The sequence below is a fragment of the Lutra lutra genome, chromosome 4 (assembly GCF_902655055.1).
Source record: "Lutra lutra chromosome 4, mLutLut1.2, whole genome shotgun sequence".
Classification (NCBI taxonomy): Eukaryota; Metazoa; Chordata; class Mammalia; order Carnivora; family Mustelidae; genus Lutra; species Lutra lutra.
In genome coordinates this window covers 153,156,320-153,172,096 of record NC_062281.1, presented here as the reverse complement: position 1 = coordinate 153,172,096, position 15,777 = coordinate 153,156,320, and the positions used below count along the sequence as shown (strand labels likewise).

The following is a 15,777-nucleotide window of genomic DNA, read 5'->3' as shown; positions in this document are numbered from 1 at the left end:
AAAATACATGTGTTAACTGGTGATACTAAGAAGAAAAATAAAGTGGAGCAAGAGGAGAGAAAGGTAAATTCTTTTATCTAGGATGATCAGTTAAGCTTTGCTGCAATTAAAGTAGCAAAGGGCACAAAATTTCAAGTCAAGGCACTTTGGTTTTATTCCTGGCTCCATCACTTATAGTTGGGTGTCTAGGGCCAATTTCTTTGGTTTCTAATTTCTAAAATGCTTGTTAGAGTGTTAGAAATAAACACACACACATATACATGCACATCCATAAAAGGCTTAAGAATATACTAACGAGAAGAATAGAGAATGAACCAAGAATTATGATTATTAAGGAGATAATATAACTGATAAACTCATCTGTCCTTTGTGACATAAATGATAAAGAAATGCAACGAACTTAGCATGCTGCATGGCACACAATCAGACCACAGTAATGCTAGTACTGTCATCACTAATATGGAAGAAATGTGCCAAACCTGGGCATTCAAGTAAGCTGTGAAACACATTTTTCAAATTATAAAAAAAATTAAAGATTTAATTTTATGTGAATTTAAATGTTCTACATCCAAGAGATTGTTTCAAAATGTTAAAAACTCATCCAATGCTTTATTTCTTTTCCTGAGTTTTGAGAAATTTACCAGAAAATCAAACTCTTAACATTTAGTTATATTAAATAATTGGAGTCTACAAAAAGTATTAAGTGCAATAGTTTACATCCTAAAAAATGGCTTACACAGAATACAATTCTAATTGTGCAGATGACATGGTCCTGTATATGGAAAACCCCAGAGTCCACACAAAGTAATTTAGAACTAATCAGCAAATACAGAAAAGTTGTAAGATACCCAATTGGGACATGAAAATCAGTTTTGCTCCCATACACCTACAAACAATATGAAAAAGTAAGAAAATAATTCCGTTTATAATAGTATCAATTAGAGTAAAGTACTTAGGCGTCCACTTAACGAAGGAAGCAGAAGACTCACACAGTGAGAAGGACGAACAACGCTGAAAGAAAACCAGGACAGAATACCACACTTAGAGCAACAAAGTTGTGTGGTGCTGGTGTAAAGACACACAGATCGATGGAACAGAAATGAACAGCCAATCAATCAGCAAGCAAGCAAGGGATTTTTCACCAGAGGTGTCAAAAGCATTCAATGGGGAAAACGGTGCCGGAACAACTGGATTATCCACATGGAAAAGACTGAGGCTGGACTCTTACTTTCTGTCACACAAAAAACTTAACTCGAATGGATCAAACACATACATGCAAGAGGGAAAACTATAAAAAAAGATGGAATATATAGCAGGAAAACTTCATGATGTTAGATTATGCAATGATTTCTTAAGATATGATGCCAAGAGCACAGGCAACAAAAGAAAGAACAGACAAAGGAAGTATTTTTCAGTCTTGGTTAGAGATGAAACCATGACCAGATGAACCTGGAAAGGGTAGAATGGGGGAGGGGGAGTGAATGGGGAGTTAAAGTTTAGTGGGTACAGGGTTTCAGTTTGATATGAAAAAGTTCTGGGAATGGGTAGTGGGGAAAGATGCCCAACAATGTGTACTGTGTATGTACTTAATGTCACTGGTCTCTAGACCTAAAAATGAGTAAAATGATCAATGTTATGTACATTTTGTTGCAGCAAAAAAAAAATTCTAGCAAATCTAAAAAAATTTAAAAAAAAAACCACTTGTTTTCGAACTGTCTCTTCATGTCCTTTGTCCATTTTTCAGTTTGGTTGTTGGGTCATTTGTTTAGTGATTTCTAAGAGCTTCTTATATATGTTATCAAATGAGTTTCTTGTCTGTCTCATTACAAATCTATTCGGCCAGCCTGTGAACTGACTTTTGACTTCATGGTATTTTTTTCCACACAGAATAATTTAATTTTTGTGGAGTTGAATTTACCAGCCTTTTATTTCATGACTTAACAGGTCCAGAGTTTCAGTTCAGGATGATGAGAAGTTCTGCAGGTGGATGGTGGCCATGGTTGCATAAGAATGAGAATATACTTAATACCACTGAATTTATGCTTAAATGCTTACGTATGCTTAAACAGACCAAGTTTGGATACAAACTTGGGGCTTTGGATACTTATCCAAATGTAGGAGGCTGGGGTAGCTCTAACATTTCTTCCCTTGCAAAATTCTCATTTGTAAAATATATACATAAGAAAAGCAAATACTGGTTTCACACATCTCAGTGGTACCTTTCATGTCCTATGACAAGGTGTCTCTGGTGAAGCGAAGTTGGAGAAAGTGGAGGTGGGTGTGAGATCTCCTCCCTCCCATCCTGGGCCCAGACTGGGGCAGCCTGACACGCAGGCTAGCCCACAGAGATACGGCAGGGTGGGCAGAATGGACTTATCCAAGCCCTTCCATCAGCCTGGACCATAGCTTCCCTCCATGCCCAGGTACTTGTAAAACCAAGGGAGAGAGCTAGAAGGACACCCCAGCTACATCTAGATAGGGAGTTCGGAAGTATGCTGATCTGAGAGACAAACTCAAAGACATGAGCAGTATGACCTTCATCAAGTGATGGGGCTCCCATAATTTCAGCCTCTCACCACTCAGGTGAGCTCTTCTTTCTCTTGGGGGTGATGGACCAGGTCAGGTGGAGGTGGGAGGTGGAAGTGATTCAAGGGGAAGGAAGCCTTGCAGTGTAGTGTTTCCTCTAACTCTCCTGTCCTGAGTGGGGATAATAAGAACTAAAAAGCCCTCGTTTGGGACACAAATGTTACAGGAGGAAAGGAGAAAATCTTCTGTCATCTCAACAATGACTTCAGGGGAGCAGCACACAAATCATTATTCTCTTTCAGTTTAACATGAACTTTAATCTAGATTCCATACCTCTGATTGACTCCTCTCATAATACTAGTCGGGGACCAGAGAGGTAGCTGAGCCGTGAGAATCACACCTAGGAGAAACTGGTTTGGCTTCTGTACATCTGGGTGAGCTGAAGTATCTGTCTGACTAAGAGTGTACAGCTGATCACAGGCAGCACGGCGAATCTGAAATTACATCATCAGTGGTGAAGGACACACATCAGTCAACACTTAGACACTGCTTACAAAGTGATTTTCCTCTGAAGTCCACTTCAGCATGAGAATGTTTTCATCACTACTGGGAATGTTTACATTGAATAAACTAGGGCTGATTAAAAAGAAGCGTGCTCAGAGAACTGATCCCCCAAATTATTCCAGTCTCCTACTCTAAAGTTTCATAATTTAATTTAATATAAATGAAAATAAGAAAAAACTCTTCAGGTATTTCAAAATTAATTTTCAAGGTCAAATAAGAAAATCAGAATTATAAAATCTAGTGGGAATTCATGGCCTGAAGCTGGTCTCTCTGGATTTGACAATGTTGACAATGGTGACACTGAACGCCAGCTGCGGGTGCACACCAGCTATAACACTGTTTGCTGTAAACAAACACAAGTTAGTCTTAGTACTACTCTCTGAACTTTTGGTGGAATACAGAACAGAAAGAGGGCAGAGTGTCCAAATGGTCACTTTGCTCTCGGAGCGCTTTGTAGGACTCAGAAGAGGACCAGACGCCATGCCTTCCGCCCTGTGTGCCGCGTTGCAGGTGTGCGGAGGGCCATGGACAGAAGAGGACCAAGGGGACGTTTTATGTAATGTACAAAATCCTTACCTCAGCACTTGGTGATCCAAGCAGGATATCAATGATAAAATCAGCAACACAGGGCAAGTTATAGAAGGATGCTAGTGAGAAGAATAAAGATAAGTGGGGACGGGAGTGGGGGGAACCAAGTTAGAAAATGCATTTTCAAAATTTCAAGAATTCTGAATACCTTCTTAAGCTTAAATATAGCAGAAATTCAACTCTTCTACTTGGAACTGAATTAAGTACTTTTCACTGCCTCCAGATCTCTGAGTTTCCCTCCATGAGAACCTAAGGTGTCCAAGAGCAGGACCATGTCTCTGTCACCTCTCTGCCCCCACATTTTAGCACAGCGCCTTGTACACACCAGTTATCGAACAGTATGTCTTGCCTTGATAAACTATCAATATTCTACAATGAAAGTACAAATGATAAAAAGCTTGAAGGGAAGTTGTAATTATTTCATCCTGACTTGAAAATATCTGTAAAACTAAACAATTATAGGAAAATTGAACTATGGTTACGGCATTTGTTTTAAACATTTCGTAATGACTTGTACTTCTTATATGTGTCTTCAAAAGCACTCTTGCTCCAAGTAAGTAATTTTGGACACTACATTACTGTCCTACAAATGTCCAACTTTTTCTAGATCTACCTTATCTTATATGACGAGTTTGGTTATTACACAAAACACATTAACAGTCAACAATTTGATGTAACAGGTCATCTGAATCAGTAATAACAGGGCTTTCAGAAGTGGAACTGTTAAGACTTCATTCCTGAATAAATATTTATTGAGGGCCAGCTATACACTGGGCAGTGTTTGGGTGTGAGAGATTCGGTGGGGAACAAAATGGACAAAAGTCTCTCTGTCTTTGTGGAGCTTACAATCTAGGTGGGGAGGGATGATGACAATAAACACAATAAATAAATTATGCGAGGTATGGGGTTCAGGTAGTGCTGGGAGGACAGGAGGGTTGTGGTCAGATAATGTCTCACTAAGAGGCTGAGATTAAGCACACCTGTGGGAAATGAGGCAGAGAGAGCCACGTGGGAAAGGTGGGGAAGAACATACCAGGAGGAGGGAACAGCCAGTGTGAGGGCCCTGAGGCAGGAAATGTGCCCGGAGTGATGAGGAACAGGTAGGAAGCCAGGGAGGTCGAAGCACAGTGAGTGAGGGGGAGAGCAGAAGGTGATGGTCCCGAAAGGGTGGACTCTGTCTGGCCTTAGTCATGATTTGGCTTTTACTCAGTGGGAACTGAGAAGCTGCTGCCAGGTTTTAAACAGAGGAGTGATACAATCTGACTTAACATTTCAGAACATCCCCTCTGGTTACTGTGTGGAGAATAAACTGCAAGGGTAGAAGCAGGAGATCTGTTAGGGCACTACGGGTATAACCCGAGCAAGGGAGGATGCCAGAGCAGGGGAGGGTAACAGTGATGGTACCAGAGGGCGGAATCTGACGTGGCTGGAAGGAGAATGTGCTGACAGAAGTGGGTGTGAAAAAGGAATCAAGGAGGACTCAAGGATTTTGGCCAGAGCAATCAGAAGAATGAAACTTCTTTACTTTAGCTGGGAAAACACATGTGGTATGGGCCAGCTAGGTAGTTGGGCTGTGGACCCATCATCAAGCCTGCGAAGTCTTCTTGAGAGCCAAGTGGAGGTGTCAGGGTGATGGGCGAGGCTGTAGTTCCACATTCAGACACTAGAGGGAGTTTGGGGCTGTGATGGTGGATGAGATCATGGGGAGAAGGGATGTAGACAGAGAAGAGACAGTGACCAGGGGCTGGACCCTGGGGTGTTCTAATGCTGAAGTGCGATTAATAACAGTCTCAGTTTGCCAAAGCCCACAGATGAAGATAAAAGGGACAGTCTGCAGTTCTGTAACTTTGAATGCTAGAGTCATCACCAGTTTGATACAGATACACCAGGGATTGATACAGAATTCTAATTCTGCAGTTTATGACCTATAAATCTGGGTTGTCTTCATTCCCCAACTAGACAGTAAGCTCCTAGAGAGCAGATATACTGCCCGTTTAATACCTAACCATGGAACTCTGTATACAGAAGGTGCTCAATAAATACTTGTTCAGAATTTGGCCGCTCTAATCACTCCTCTTACCTAGTCTACCTGCCAGCTTTCCCCCCCTTTCCATTTCTATTAGTGTGACCTTTCCTACGATGGAATGTGCGTAATTCTCAACAGAAACCTGGCCTTTCCCTGAAGGAGACGAAGGGCAAACAAGTCTCCTCCCTACCCAGTTGCTGGCTCCGAAGCTGCAGGCACGTAACAAGAAGAGACAGAGCCTCCCCGGCAATCAGCGAGTCTTTGGTGGACACAGACTGTTGTCGCACGCAGATGCCCGCGTGCAGGGCTGCCGGGTCCCCTTCACTCCCAGAGCTGCAGTTGCTTCCTGGGAACAGGCAAGCAGAATGTTACTGCGGACCCCACCGGACCCTCATGGTATCATAATATCCTTTTCATGTGTTCCAGAATCCTCAAGTGAAAGTAAAGAGTGCAAGGAGACATTCTGGTCTAAGAAATGAGAGACCATCACTTTATTTGGCCGCAATTGCTTTAAAACACATTCGGAGGCACTCACAGTGTACTTAGAACACAAGACTCAGTTGAGGTGACAGAAGTTAGAACAGCACAGCCTGGTAGGCATGAGCCTTCCTGAGATGTTAGAAATGTTCCTCATCCTCACCTCACTGCATCATCTGTATGTAGAAATCCTAAAAAGCCTGTTTAACGTTTACGTAACGTTTACGTTTAACATTTCTGCATTTCACTCCATGAATGTCATACATTTTTAAAACTTTTTCTGAGGCAAAAATACATATATAAATTGAAGAGGGAAACCAATTTATAAAAGCCTTACAGAAAATAATTGGCCAAACCAAGCAAATGACTTCTCCATGTAGGAATTCCAGATGAATTTTATTATGGCCCCAATTATTGGCCTCATGGCACTTTTACAACACTCGGCAAGCTAAAAACTCTGCTGATCTGGTTTCCCCACTTCCCCTGCGCTTATCAACCTTTTCCCGGAAAGTCTGACCTACGTACAGTAACGTGCATGGGTCTCAGGCGCACAGTTTGATGGGTTTCTACTCATGCTCAAAAGCAAGAGAAAAGGCTTCCTCCTTTTTGTGACTCCCAACAGCCTATGCATAGGTAACTCTCACGACTTATTTCCTGCCTGGTGATTTAATGACTTTATCCTTTTAAATCAGTACCTGAACTGCTGAGTCGGCTTCGGATTCCAGCAGGAAACAGAGAATTACTTTCTTTAATTGGTTGGCTGCTCCCAACCAGGTCCAGTCGTCCCGCAGCAGCAGCCCATGACAACCTCATGAAACAAGCCACAGTAGATGTGAAGTCACTCACTTCCATTGTCTAAACAAGGGCGGGAAGATTGTTATGAGAAAAGGAAGCACCTGAACACATTCCTCCTGCTGACTTCCATCCCCTTCTTACTGGTCTCAGTTCTGTGAGACTACTTCTCCTCCACGATCATACAGGACAGCCTTTTTCATGCTTCTAGACTGTTCAAAGACTCTCAGTACTTCCGCTACCTGTTCCCCAGAGCCTGACCTCCATGCTCAGGCGTTAAGATACCTGTCACTCATTTGGTTTTTTACGGTTTCTCCTTCCACACTGTACGTTCTGGGCCATGTGAACGACCCCGTGACCCTCCCTACAGGCTCTGTTCTCTCTAGATTTGCTCACACCTGCACTCTTGAGGGAACAACTCTCCATGCTTCTCTGTCACCTCATCTAGCTCTAAGGCCTGGTGCAAATGCCACCTCGTAGGTAAAATCGTCCATGACAGCCACGGGTGAAGGCAACTGTTCTACTTCCCCTGAAGGCCTACGAATGTTCTGGCCTTGTAGCTCTCCTATAACTCCGGATACTTCCCACCTTGAATTACAGTGATTTCTGCCTTGCTGGTCTCTCTCCGGCTCACTGCAGGTTCTGTGAAGGCTACATTCGTGTCAAGAAATTTTATGCATGCACAGCCACTCCCTATAACAGGAGGGACTTCTCCTCTCTTGAACACACAAGTCACTTAGGACTTTTCCTCTCCTGAACACACAAGTCACTTACTTGTATTGCAACTCGTGCAGCAGGGATAATTTCCTCGACCCTAATGGAAGACCTGTCAGACACGGACAGCTGTCGGTAGGATGACTTTTCTGGGGTACCACATAAGGACATCTGCCTACTTGTCTGCCGGCTGATGTTTCGGAACGGGCGAGAAGAAAGTGCTTCTATGCCATCTTTGGTGAGGTCCTCATCTAATAATGTGGGCATTGTTTGTCCCACAAGTAAAAACCTGCAAAGGAGACAAAAAGCTAGACTTATCTGAGGTCATTTCACAGTATTCAATATGAGCATTTGGGAAGAGAAATAAAGGGCAGTACTGCCCTGTGAGACTAAGATGTTGTATTTACGTACCTGGCAAGTTGTAGACAGATGGAGTAAACTCCCTGCCTGGTCTCATAGTCCACCTCTGATGGGATGGAGTCCCTCTGCATGACATTTACAACCAAGCTGAAAAGAAAAGAAAAAGGCAGGATATTAAATAAAGATTTCATTTCTTTCATAGGAAATTTTCTGTAACTAATTTAACTGTTCACGTAAATGTTATCATTTACTTAAAATTTCTAGAAGAGCCTTATATATGCACAAACCTTACATGTTTCTACCATAACAATTTCCTATGATACCTGTAACTCTTGGTCTACGTAGAGTCAGAGTCCTTGCTTAGCCAAAAGGTAGAGTGTTTGGATTGTCGTCCTTCTCACTCACTGGTGTGAGTTCACGGATTCTCCACTATCTCATTACCAGAAGAACTACCAATTAGAAAACATTATCTAGATTTGGTATATTCAATAAAGCTTATTTTCACATCCACTACCACCTCTCTTATTAAAAAAAAGCTTCCTAACTGTTCTTCCTGCTCCCAACTCTGACCTCTCCACCCCCAAAATCTATTCTCAAAAGATCAATCAGAATGACCCTTTTAAAATATTCAGCCAGATCACGGAGCTCCTCCTCTGCACAAACCCTCTAATGGCTTCCTACTTCCTAGAGAGAAGAAAAGGCAGAGTCTTACCAGAAACCTGTAACCTGTAAGACCCATAAGCTGACGTCTGGTATGCCTGGAACCTCACGTCCCCCTACTCTGCCTCCCTCCCACTATCCCAGCCGCATGGGCCTGCTGGTCTCTGAAGGCACTGGGTCTGTCTTGCGCAGGGACACAATGGCTGCTCCTCTGGATGGCTTTCCCCAGGGATCCCCAAGTCTCCCTTCCTCACCTCCTTCACGTCTTTGTAAAAATGTCACCCCATCAGTGAAACTTTCCCTGATTACCCTACTGAAAATCACAACCCTGTCCACTTCCCCTTGTCTTATTTTTCTCTGTATCACCGGCTGGCATATGCTTTTACCTTTACCTCCTTACTGCTTCTGTCCCCTCCACACAGTACGCTTCACAAGCATGTGGAGTGCTTTCTGGTCTGTTCGCCGCTCTGTTCTCAGTGCTCAGAACACTGCCTGGCATGCAGATTAACGGACACGCAGAACTAAGCCAGCAGTAAATATGGCTTTATTCCAGAGCTCTGTGACTGGGAGTATCGGAAATGAGTTTTCATTGAGAATACCTCTGCGATTCTGAAAATGAAATCAAGCTCCGGGCAGAAGGTCTTCCACCGGCTTGGGGCTCCTTTCAGCCCCGCTCCCTTTATCTCTTCGGGTCTTGGCCCAGCCTCTTCCCGCCAGGCCTCCCACGGGAACTCCTGCAACTGTCCTCCAGCCTCCCCTCCCTCCTCGCCCGAGGAAATGCAGGCCTGCTTCTTTCCAGGGCAGGAGCACTTGGCCCTATGACTATCCCTTTTCCTTTGATCTTTCTTTAGTCAGCCTGCAAAGACAACCTAGGCTTCCCTAAGGTAAAAGCAAAACAGAAAAGCAATCTTTCCCCTCAGCTGTTCTCCCCTTCTAGTCACTGTCACCCCTGCCCCGTGTCCCCCACGTCTCTGACGCCACTCTCCACTCCTCACTTCATGTGCCTCAACTGCGTTCACCTCTCTCCGTGTCCCATGTCCTCCGTCCCCCTCCAACGTGGACTGAATGTTCCCCGTTCCCTCCCTCTCCTATGCAAGGAATTACAGGGTTGTTGATACATTTCCTCCCCTATTTCTAGCATAAAGACTTGCCTACGTTGCCTTATAAATCTCGGTTACTGCTGCCCAACATTCACCACGGACACTCTTCTCAAGGCCACTGCATGGCTCTCCCTGCCTCCTTCTCTCCCACTTTTTTTATTCATCGTCTCCACTGCAGCCAAAGTGATTGTGCCAAACAACTCCTGGCTTTGAAACCTCCTGTTTTCCCATGGTCTATACACGAATGTTGAAATTCCTCAAGGTGACCCTTCCTACATACTTCTCTCCTTCATCCTTTGCTCTAGCCTCTCAGGCAATGATGGCTCCCAAGACAGGCCACACACCATGGTGCTTTTACTCATCCCACCCCCTCTGGCTTAGTGTGCCCTTTCCCCGCGAAATACTGCCCCTGCTCTTTTCTCAATTCCCAGCTCAAACGTCATCTCCTAATCTTATCATCTCAGGAAAACGTCACCGTTTTAAGTGCACTCTTCCATCACCCCTACCCGCCTCCTACCCAAAGCACTTTTTATGAGCCTGTTTTGATATCTGTAGTAAAGGTTTATTATTCTTTGTTAAACCATGAGGCTCTAAGGGGCAGGAATGAGATCTAAGTTATTTCTGCATTGCCAGCACTAATAAGGCCTTACAAAACCATTACCGGGAATCAAATTTGCCCGGTGTCAGACTGATGCGGGATCAGCGGAAACAGATCTGCTTCCTCTCCTCTCCTCAGGAATCTCTCCCACTACCGGAGGGAAGGAGATGTGCTTCCGCCAGTTCCTCAAATAACCAAAACTCATAAAATGAATTTAAGTGTTCCAAAGACTGAAACACCATTCCTTCTTCTTATAACTCTCATGACACTTCACACAACACCTTACAGGAATCACCAAAGCCCGGCAGGAGAAATTATTCACAATAACTTTATTCATTCTTTGCAATTCATGTGACATTACAGTGAAACTCTAACCTCAATCCTCCTGCTTTGAGGAAGTTCTCACAGAAGGATTTTGCACAGTTTCTTGCCATGTCATCGTCAGCTGTTGGCATGAGTTTGGAGCTTAGAACCTTGAAAAGAGAAAGGCACAATTAGATAGCTCAAATAGATAGTCATTTTCAGCAGAAATGACTCCCTCGCTAAGTAAAACAACCCAATAACTCGAGTCTGAGTATCAGTAAGTGCTCCATATTATTTCCCTGCCCGCCCCCAGGAGGAGGAGGCTGACGCTTCACAACTGAACTAATCGTGTTTTCCAAGTTCTATTTAGTTAGCAAGAAAAATCTGTTTTGTTGTAGAAAGCTTGTATGTTCTTTTTAGGAAACTAGCAAAGCTGGATGTCTCAGGCTTAGATAAGATGATGTGGTATGTTAGACAGATTTTTGAAAAAGTAGGTTAAGTTTTCTGTAAAATAGCCCATTCCTTAAAAATGCTAGCTGAGGGGCGCCTGGGTGGCTCAGTTAGCAAAGCATCTGCCTTTGGCTCAGGTCATGATCTCTGGATCCTAGGATGCAGCTCTGTTGTTGGGCTCTCTGCTCAGAGGGGAGTCTGCTTGTCCTTCTCCCGCCGCCCTGGACCTTGCTTGTGCACTCTCTCTCTCTCAAATAAATAAAATCTTAAAAAAAAAAAAAAAAAAGCTAGATGAGCCAATAATGATTCTGAAACTCCTACTATTTACTGACCACATACAACAGTAGGCATAAAAGGAAGTTCTTATATGAGGTATGTATTTTACTTTACAAGTAAAGACTGAGACCCAAAAGGCTAAGTGACCTCGAACCCAGATGTGCCTCCCTCCTAAATCCCTGCCCCCGTTATGGCACTGACATATGTACCTAAAGGAAAAAACTGAAAATTCTGGTATGGCAGATAACTTATGAAATACTTAGTAAATACTTATTAAGTATTTAGCAACCAACTGCTCATTTGGTTGTTATGATTTAAAAATTAAGGAAAAAGAAAAGGAACCCACTGCCTCAATTTTTCCAAGGTTTTAAAAACATATACTCAGGGACGCCTGGGTGGCTCAGTGGGTTAAGCCTTTACCTTTGGCTTAGGTCATGATCTCAGGGTCCTGGGATCGAGCCCCACATCAGGCTCTCTGCTCAGCAGGGAACCTGCTTTCTCCTCCCCCTCTCTCTGCCTGCCTCTCTGCCTACGTGTGATCTCTGTCTGTCAAATAAATAAATAAAATCTTAAAAAAAATAGATACACTCAAGATCCTTTTCTATTCTGGCAAATGCTTCTATGAATCCATGGGTTTTATGTGCGTAGATTTTTTTCTTCCTAAAGTATTCTTTGGGAAACAGGCTCATAGGTCTCAGATTATCAGCACTGCATGGGAGAAGGGAGCCCTCTGCTTTTCTAACCCTTCCTGTGAGTTGACAGCCACGTACATGTATTCCCCATTTTTAATGGAGAGCAATTTAGTGAAGGTGGAAGATTTCTTCAAAGAAATAAGTATCTGGAACAGCCACTTTAAAGCTTCCTAGTAGGCAAATGTAACTTGAAGACTAAAATGCAAAGAAATTAACCTTTCAGGGTTCAGTAAAAAGAAGTGCTTTAAAAAAAAAAAGATTTTTAAAGATTTACTTAAGAGAAAGAGAGAGAGAGAGATCATGAGCAGGAAGGGCAGAGGGAGAGAGACTATCAAGCAGACACTGAGCACAGAGCCCAATGTGGGGCTCCATCTCACAACCCTGAGATCAGGATCTGAGCCTAAACTGAGTCGGACACTTAATTGACTAAGCCACCCAGGTGCCCCAAAATGAGTGCTTTTGAAAGTGTTCAGTTTTCCAAATGTTTTGTGTTGTCTAAGGCAAAAATAACAAAAACAAAACATAACCCATAACCCCCCGCCAAACACAAACAACCTCTCAAAGGAATTCCCACTTAATCAAAAGTCCTGTAATTGTGCTGGAGGTATTTTACTACTATTGGCCTTTGGTTCTAAGATAATGCAATCCAGGTAGTTCATGACAAGCGAGACTCATGGTTGGACCACTCTGCTCTTCTGGGTGCTCTCAATGTGGGTGTTAAGGTTTACACCTTAACTTTTTTTAAGACAAGATTCAAAACCAAATGACAAATCTGGCAGGTATTGCAAAATTTATAAGCTTAAACTGGCCAAAAATTTCTGGGCAATTTTCTGTCTTAAAATATCATATACATGTATTTTTCAATGCCCACATTAAATAAAGACAAGCTTTCTTTTAAAAACATTTGCTAAATATTTTCTCCTTTTGAGCCCAACACATTTCTTCCAAGAATGATTACTTTAAGGCCAATATGAAAGAGCACAGCTTGACCACAAGAGCAACAAGTGATGCAGAAAAATGAATGAATATATTTATGTACTGAATTAGACCGCCAGATGAAATAAAACTTGGGGCAAAGCAAAATCACTTAGGGCTTTATTTCCTCCAGACCTAAAACGGCAAGAAGGTCTAACCTCTCACCCTCTAAGACTGGAGTGTTTCTACCTGCTCACTCTCCCCCATTGCCCGTTACCACTCTGCTCTCATGACTCAGAGTACGTAGCCTCTCTTAGATCTTACTCAACATCATGGAGCAGATACCCTGTCTTTTCAACTGTACTCCTTTAACTACCACAATGACTTGCAGACACTAAACAGTAAATGATTATTGAACTTAATCTACTAGTTTAAAGCCACTTTTTGGAAAGAGGGTAATAAAAATATTCTTTTGCTTAAATTCTTCCAAAAGCCTTTTTTTTAAAAACCTTGAAATGATAAAGTTAATGTATTTTCTGACAAACTCCTCACAGCTTCATTTATGAAAACAAATTACAATCGTTTTTTAAAGTTAGGATGCATTCAATAACAAGAAGGCTGAGGATAACAACCGTATCAAATAGACTCGCTAAAGTTCCAGAGGAAGAGAATGGCATATTTTATTACATAAGGCTTCCTCATTATTAATTTACAAGTGGTTTTGCGAGTGTAACAGTGCGCACAGGAATAAAGTGGAAAAAACAAAACAAAACAAAACAAAAACTAAGCCTTTTCTAAGCCCAGAAAAACCCAAGATAGTTCAGTTTATGTTCTGTTTTTTACTTTTTTTTTCCAAAACTAATTTTTTCACAGATCATCCAATAAAAATACTTATCTCTGACATCTAAAACATGAATGTGCAAACAAAAACAGCTCGGATGAAACAAAAAAAAAAATGAGACTTCTTACTTCCAAGTTGTAGAGCACTCTGAAGGTAGACATTCCTGGAGCAAAGGACCGAAACAGACTTTCCAAAATCGAGCTGGCACTTGGCTGATGCTGCTGCTTGGAGGCTAGGGATGGAGACTTTGAGGACTGAGAACTCGTTTCAGACAGTAATGTCTTCTGAGGTTTTAAAGAATGAAAACAAAGGATGTATGTGTTAAAAGCACAAGTTAAAGAGAAACATACCTCAGTGTGCACTCTAACGTTCTCTTCCTCTTTAATATAATCGCACCAAAGTGATTTCCTACAAATTAACCTCAAGGACACATCACTTGATAATCATTAACAAAAGATTGAATTCCATCACACATCTCAACCCTACAGGAACCTGACTGAGAGTGTCTTCTAGGTAACACTACCAAGGTCGCTTTTATTTGTTTCTGTGTTTTATAAATCTCTACTACTAAGTACTGATAATAAAATTATTAACTTGTAGAAGCTCTGAACATGTTTTTAGCTAGCACTAGTGATAGGTTTTGCGGTTACATTTGTTTTTTTCTTCTCCCTGCAAATACCTAAGCCGTGTATGACAACACTATGACCTAACGAAACTTCAACCACTGAAACAAGTTTGTACCATAGTGCTAACAACTCTGTTCTACGTGAATTTATTCTGAGAACATAATTAAACATTATAGGCAGAATATAATTTTAATACATATAATAAAATTTTTGAGGAAGAACATTCTAGAAATTGAGATGAACTTTAAATATCAACTGTGGAAAAAAATTAAATGATAATATAATTAAGCAAGCAACTCAAACACAGGCAACAATCACATTCAGAGAGCTGTCATGACAGAAGAAAAATGTCTCCACTGAATCAGGACTAGAGTCTGATCCTGGACAAGACACTTCATCTCTCTGGGCTTCAGTATCTTAATCCAGAAAAAGAAGAACATGGATGTACATGATATTAAAGGCTCTTCCAATTCTAAAATTTGATGTCATTATTGACTCTAGGTCTTTTAAAAGTCTACATGAAGTTCTGATTTCCATTTACAACAAAGGTATTTTTTTTAAAGAAGAGCTGTTATTGGGTACCATATGGCCTGAAAGTGATTTCAGGTGTATTTCTGCTGACTTGTGACATTAAAATTTCCAGGTCACTGAAGTCGAGGACACTCATACCTTTCTTCCCAAGGAATCAAGTTGATCCAGGGCTTCCTGAATGGCTGGGTCAGTGGGTATCAAGAGCAGCAGCTTTCGTACTCGTAGAGTTATCCTGAAATTTTGCAAATAAAAATTTTTCAACATTAGCCAGTTTCAAAACCAAAGTCATTTGTTCCCAACAAATGTAAAGTCAAGTCAAAATGTACTTAGTTCCCTAACCTTAATAACTTTCTCTCTTTCAAGTCTCATACATGTTTATATTTACCTTGGCTCCTCCAGATTGGCAAGCTGGTAAAGCATGTCAAACACATTACATACGAGTGCCATCACAACGCCAGGGAGGGATTTCTCCTGAGGGAAAAAAGCATACTGTAAATACAAACTGACAAAAACATTTTCTCTTTTATCTCATCAAATATGCCAACAATAAAATTACAACTTCTGAACGAGTGGCTGCCACAAAGCTTGAGGGCAGCAGTGTGCTCACCTGAGGAACAGAGACTGGCGGGACCACAACCTTCTAGAGACTATTACCTGGGCTCTCCCCATCCACCTGCTGGTGAGGGATTAAGGTGCCAAAAGGCAGGCAGTGGAAGAGAAGTAAAATGATGGGCAGGT

General features: G+C 42.0%; 1 protein-coding gene across 2 annotated transcripts in view; it reads right to left on the bottom strand.

Moving 5' to 3' along the window:
• USP24 (ubiquitin specific peptidase 24) overlaps positions 1 to 15,777 on the bottom strand; it is a 137,312-nt gene that overhangs the window by 45,539 nt on the left and 75,996 nt on the right. For both annotated transcript variants that reach the window (XM_047723878.1, XM_047723879.1), the window contains exons 29-38: positions 15,425 to 15,510; positions 15,178 to 15,271; positions 14,011 to 14,166; positions 10,781 to 10,878; positions 8,099 to 8,194; positions 7,748 to 7,976; positions 6,877 to 7,036; positions 5,895 to 6,050; positions 3,667 to 3,737; positions 2,860 to 3,020 (exon numbers count right to left, since the gene is read on the bottom strand). In XM_047723878.1, coding sequence (XP_047579834.1) covers positions 2,860 to 3,020; positions 3,667 to 3,737; positions 5,895 to 6,050; positions 6,877 to 7,036; positions 7,748 to 7,976; positions 8,099 to 8,194; positions 10,781 to 10,878; positions 14,011 to 14,166; positions 15,178 to 15,271; positions 15,425 to 15,510 — 1,307 coding nt within the window. The remainder of the gene's footprint in view (positions 1 to 2,859; positions 3,021 to 3,666; positions 3,738 to 5,894; positions 6,051 to 6,876; positions 7,037 to 7,747; positions 7,977 to 8,098; positions 8,195 to 10,780; positions 10,879 to 14,010; positions 14,167 to 15,177; positions 15,272 to 15,424; positions 15,511 to 15,777) is intronic.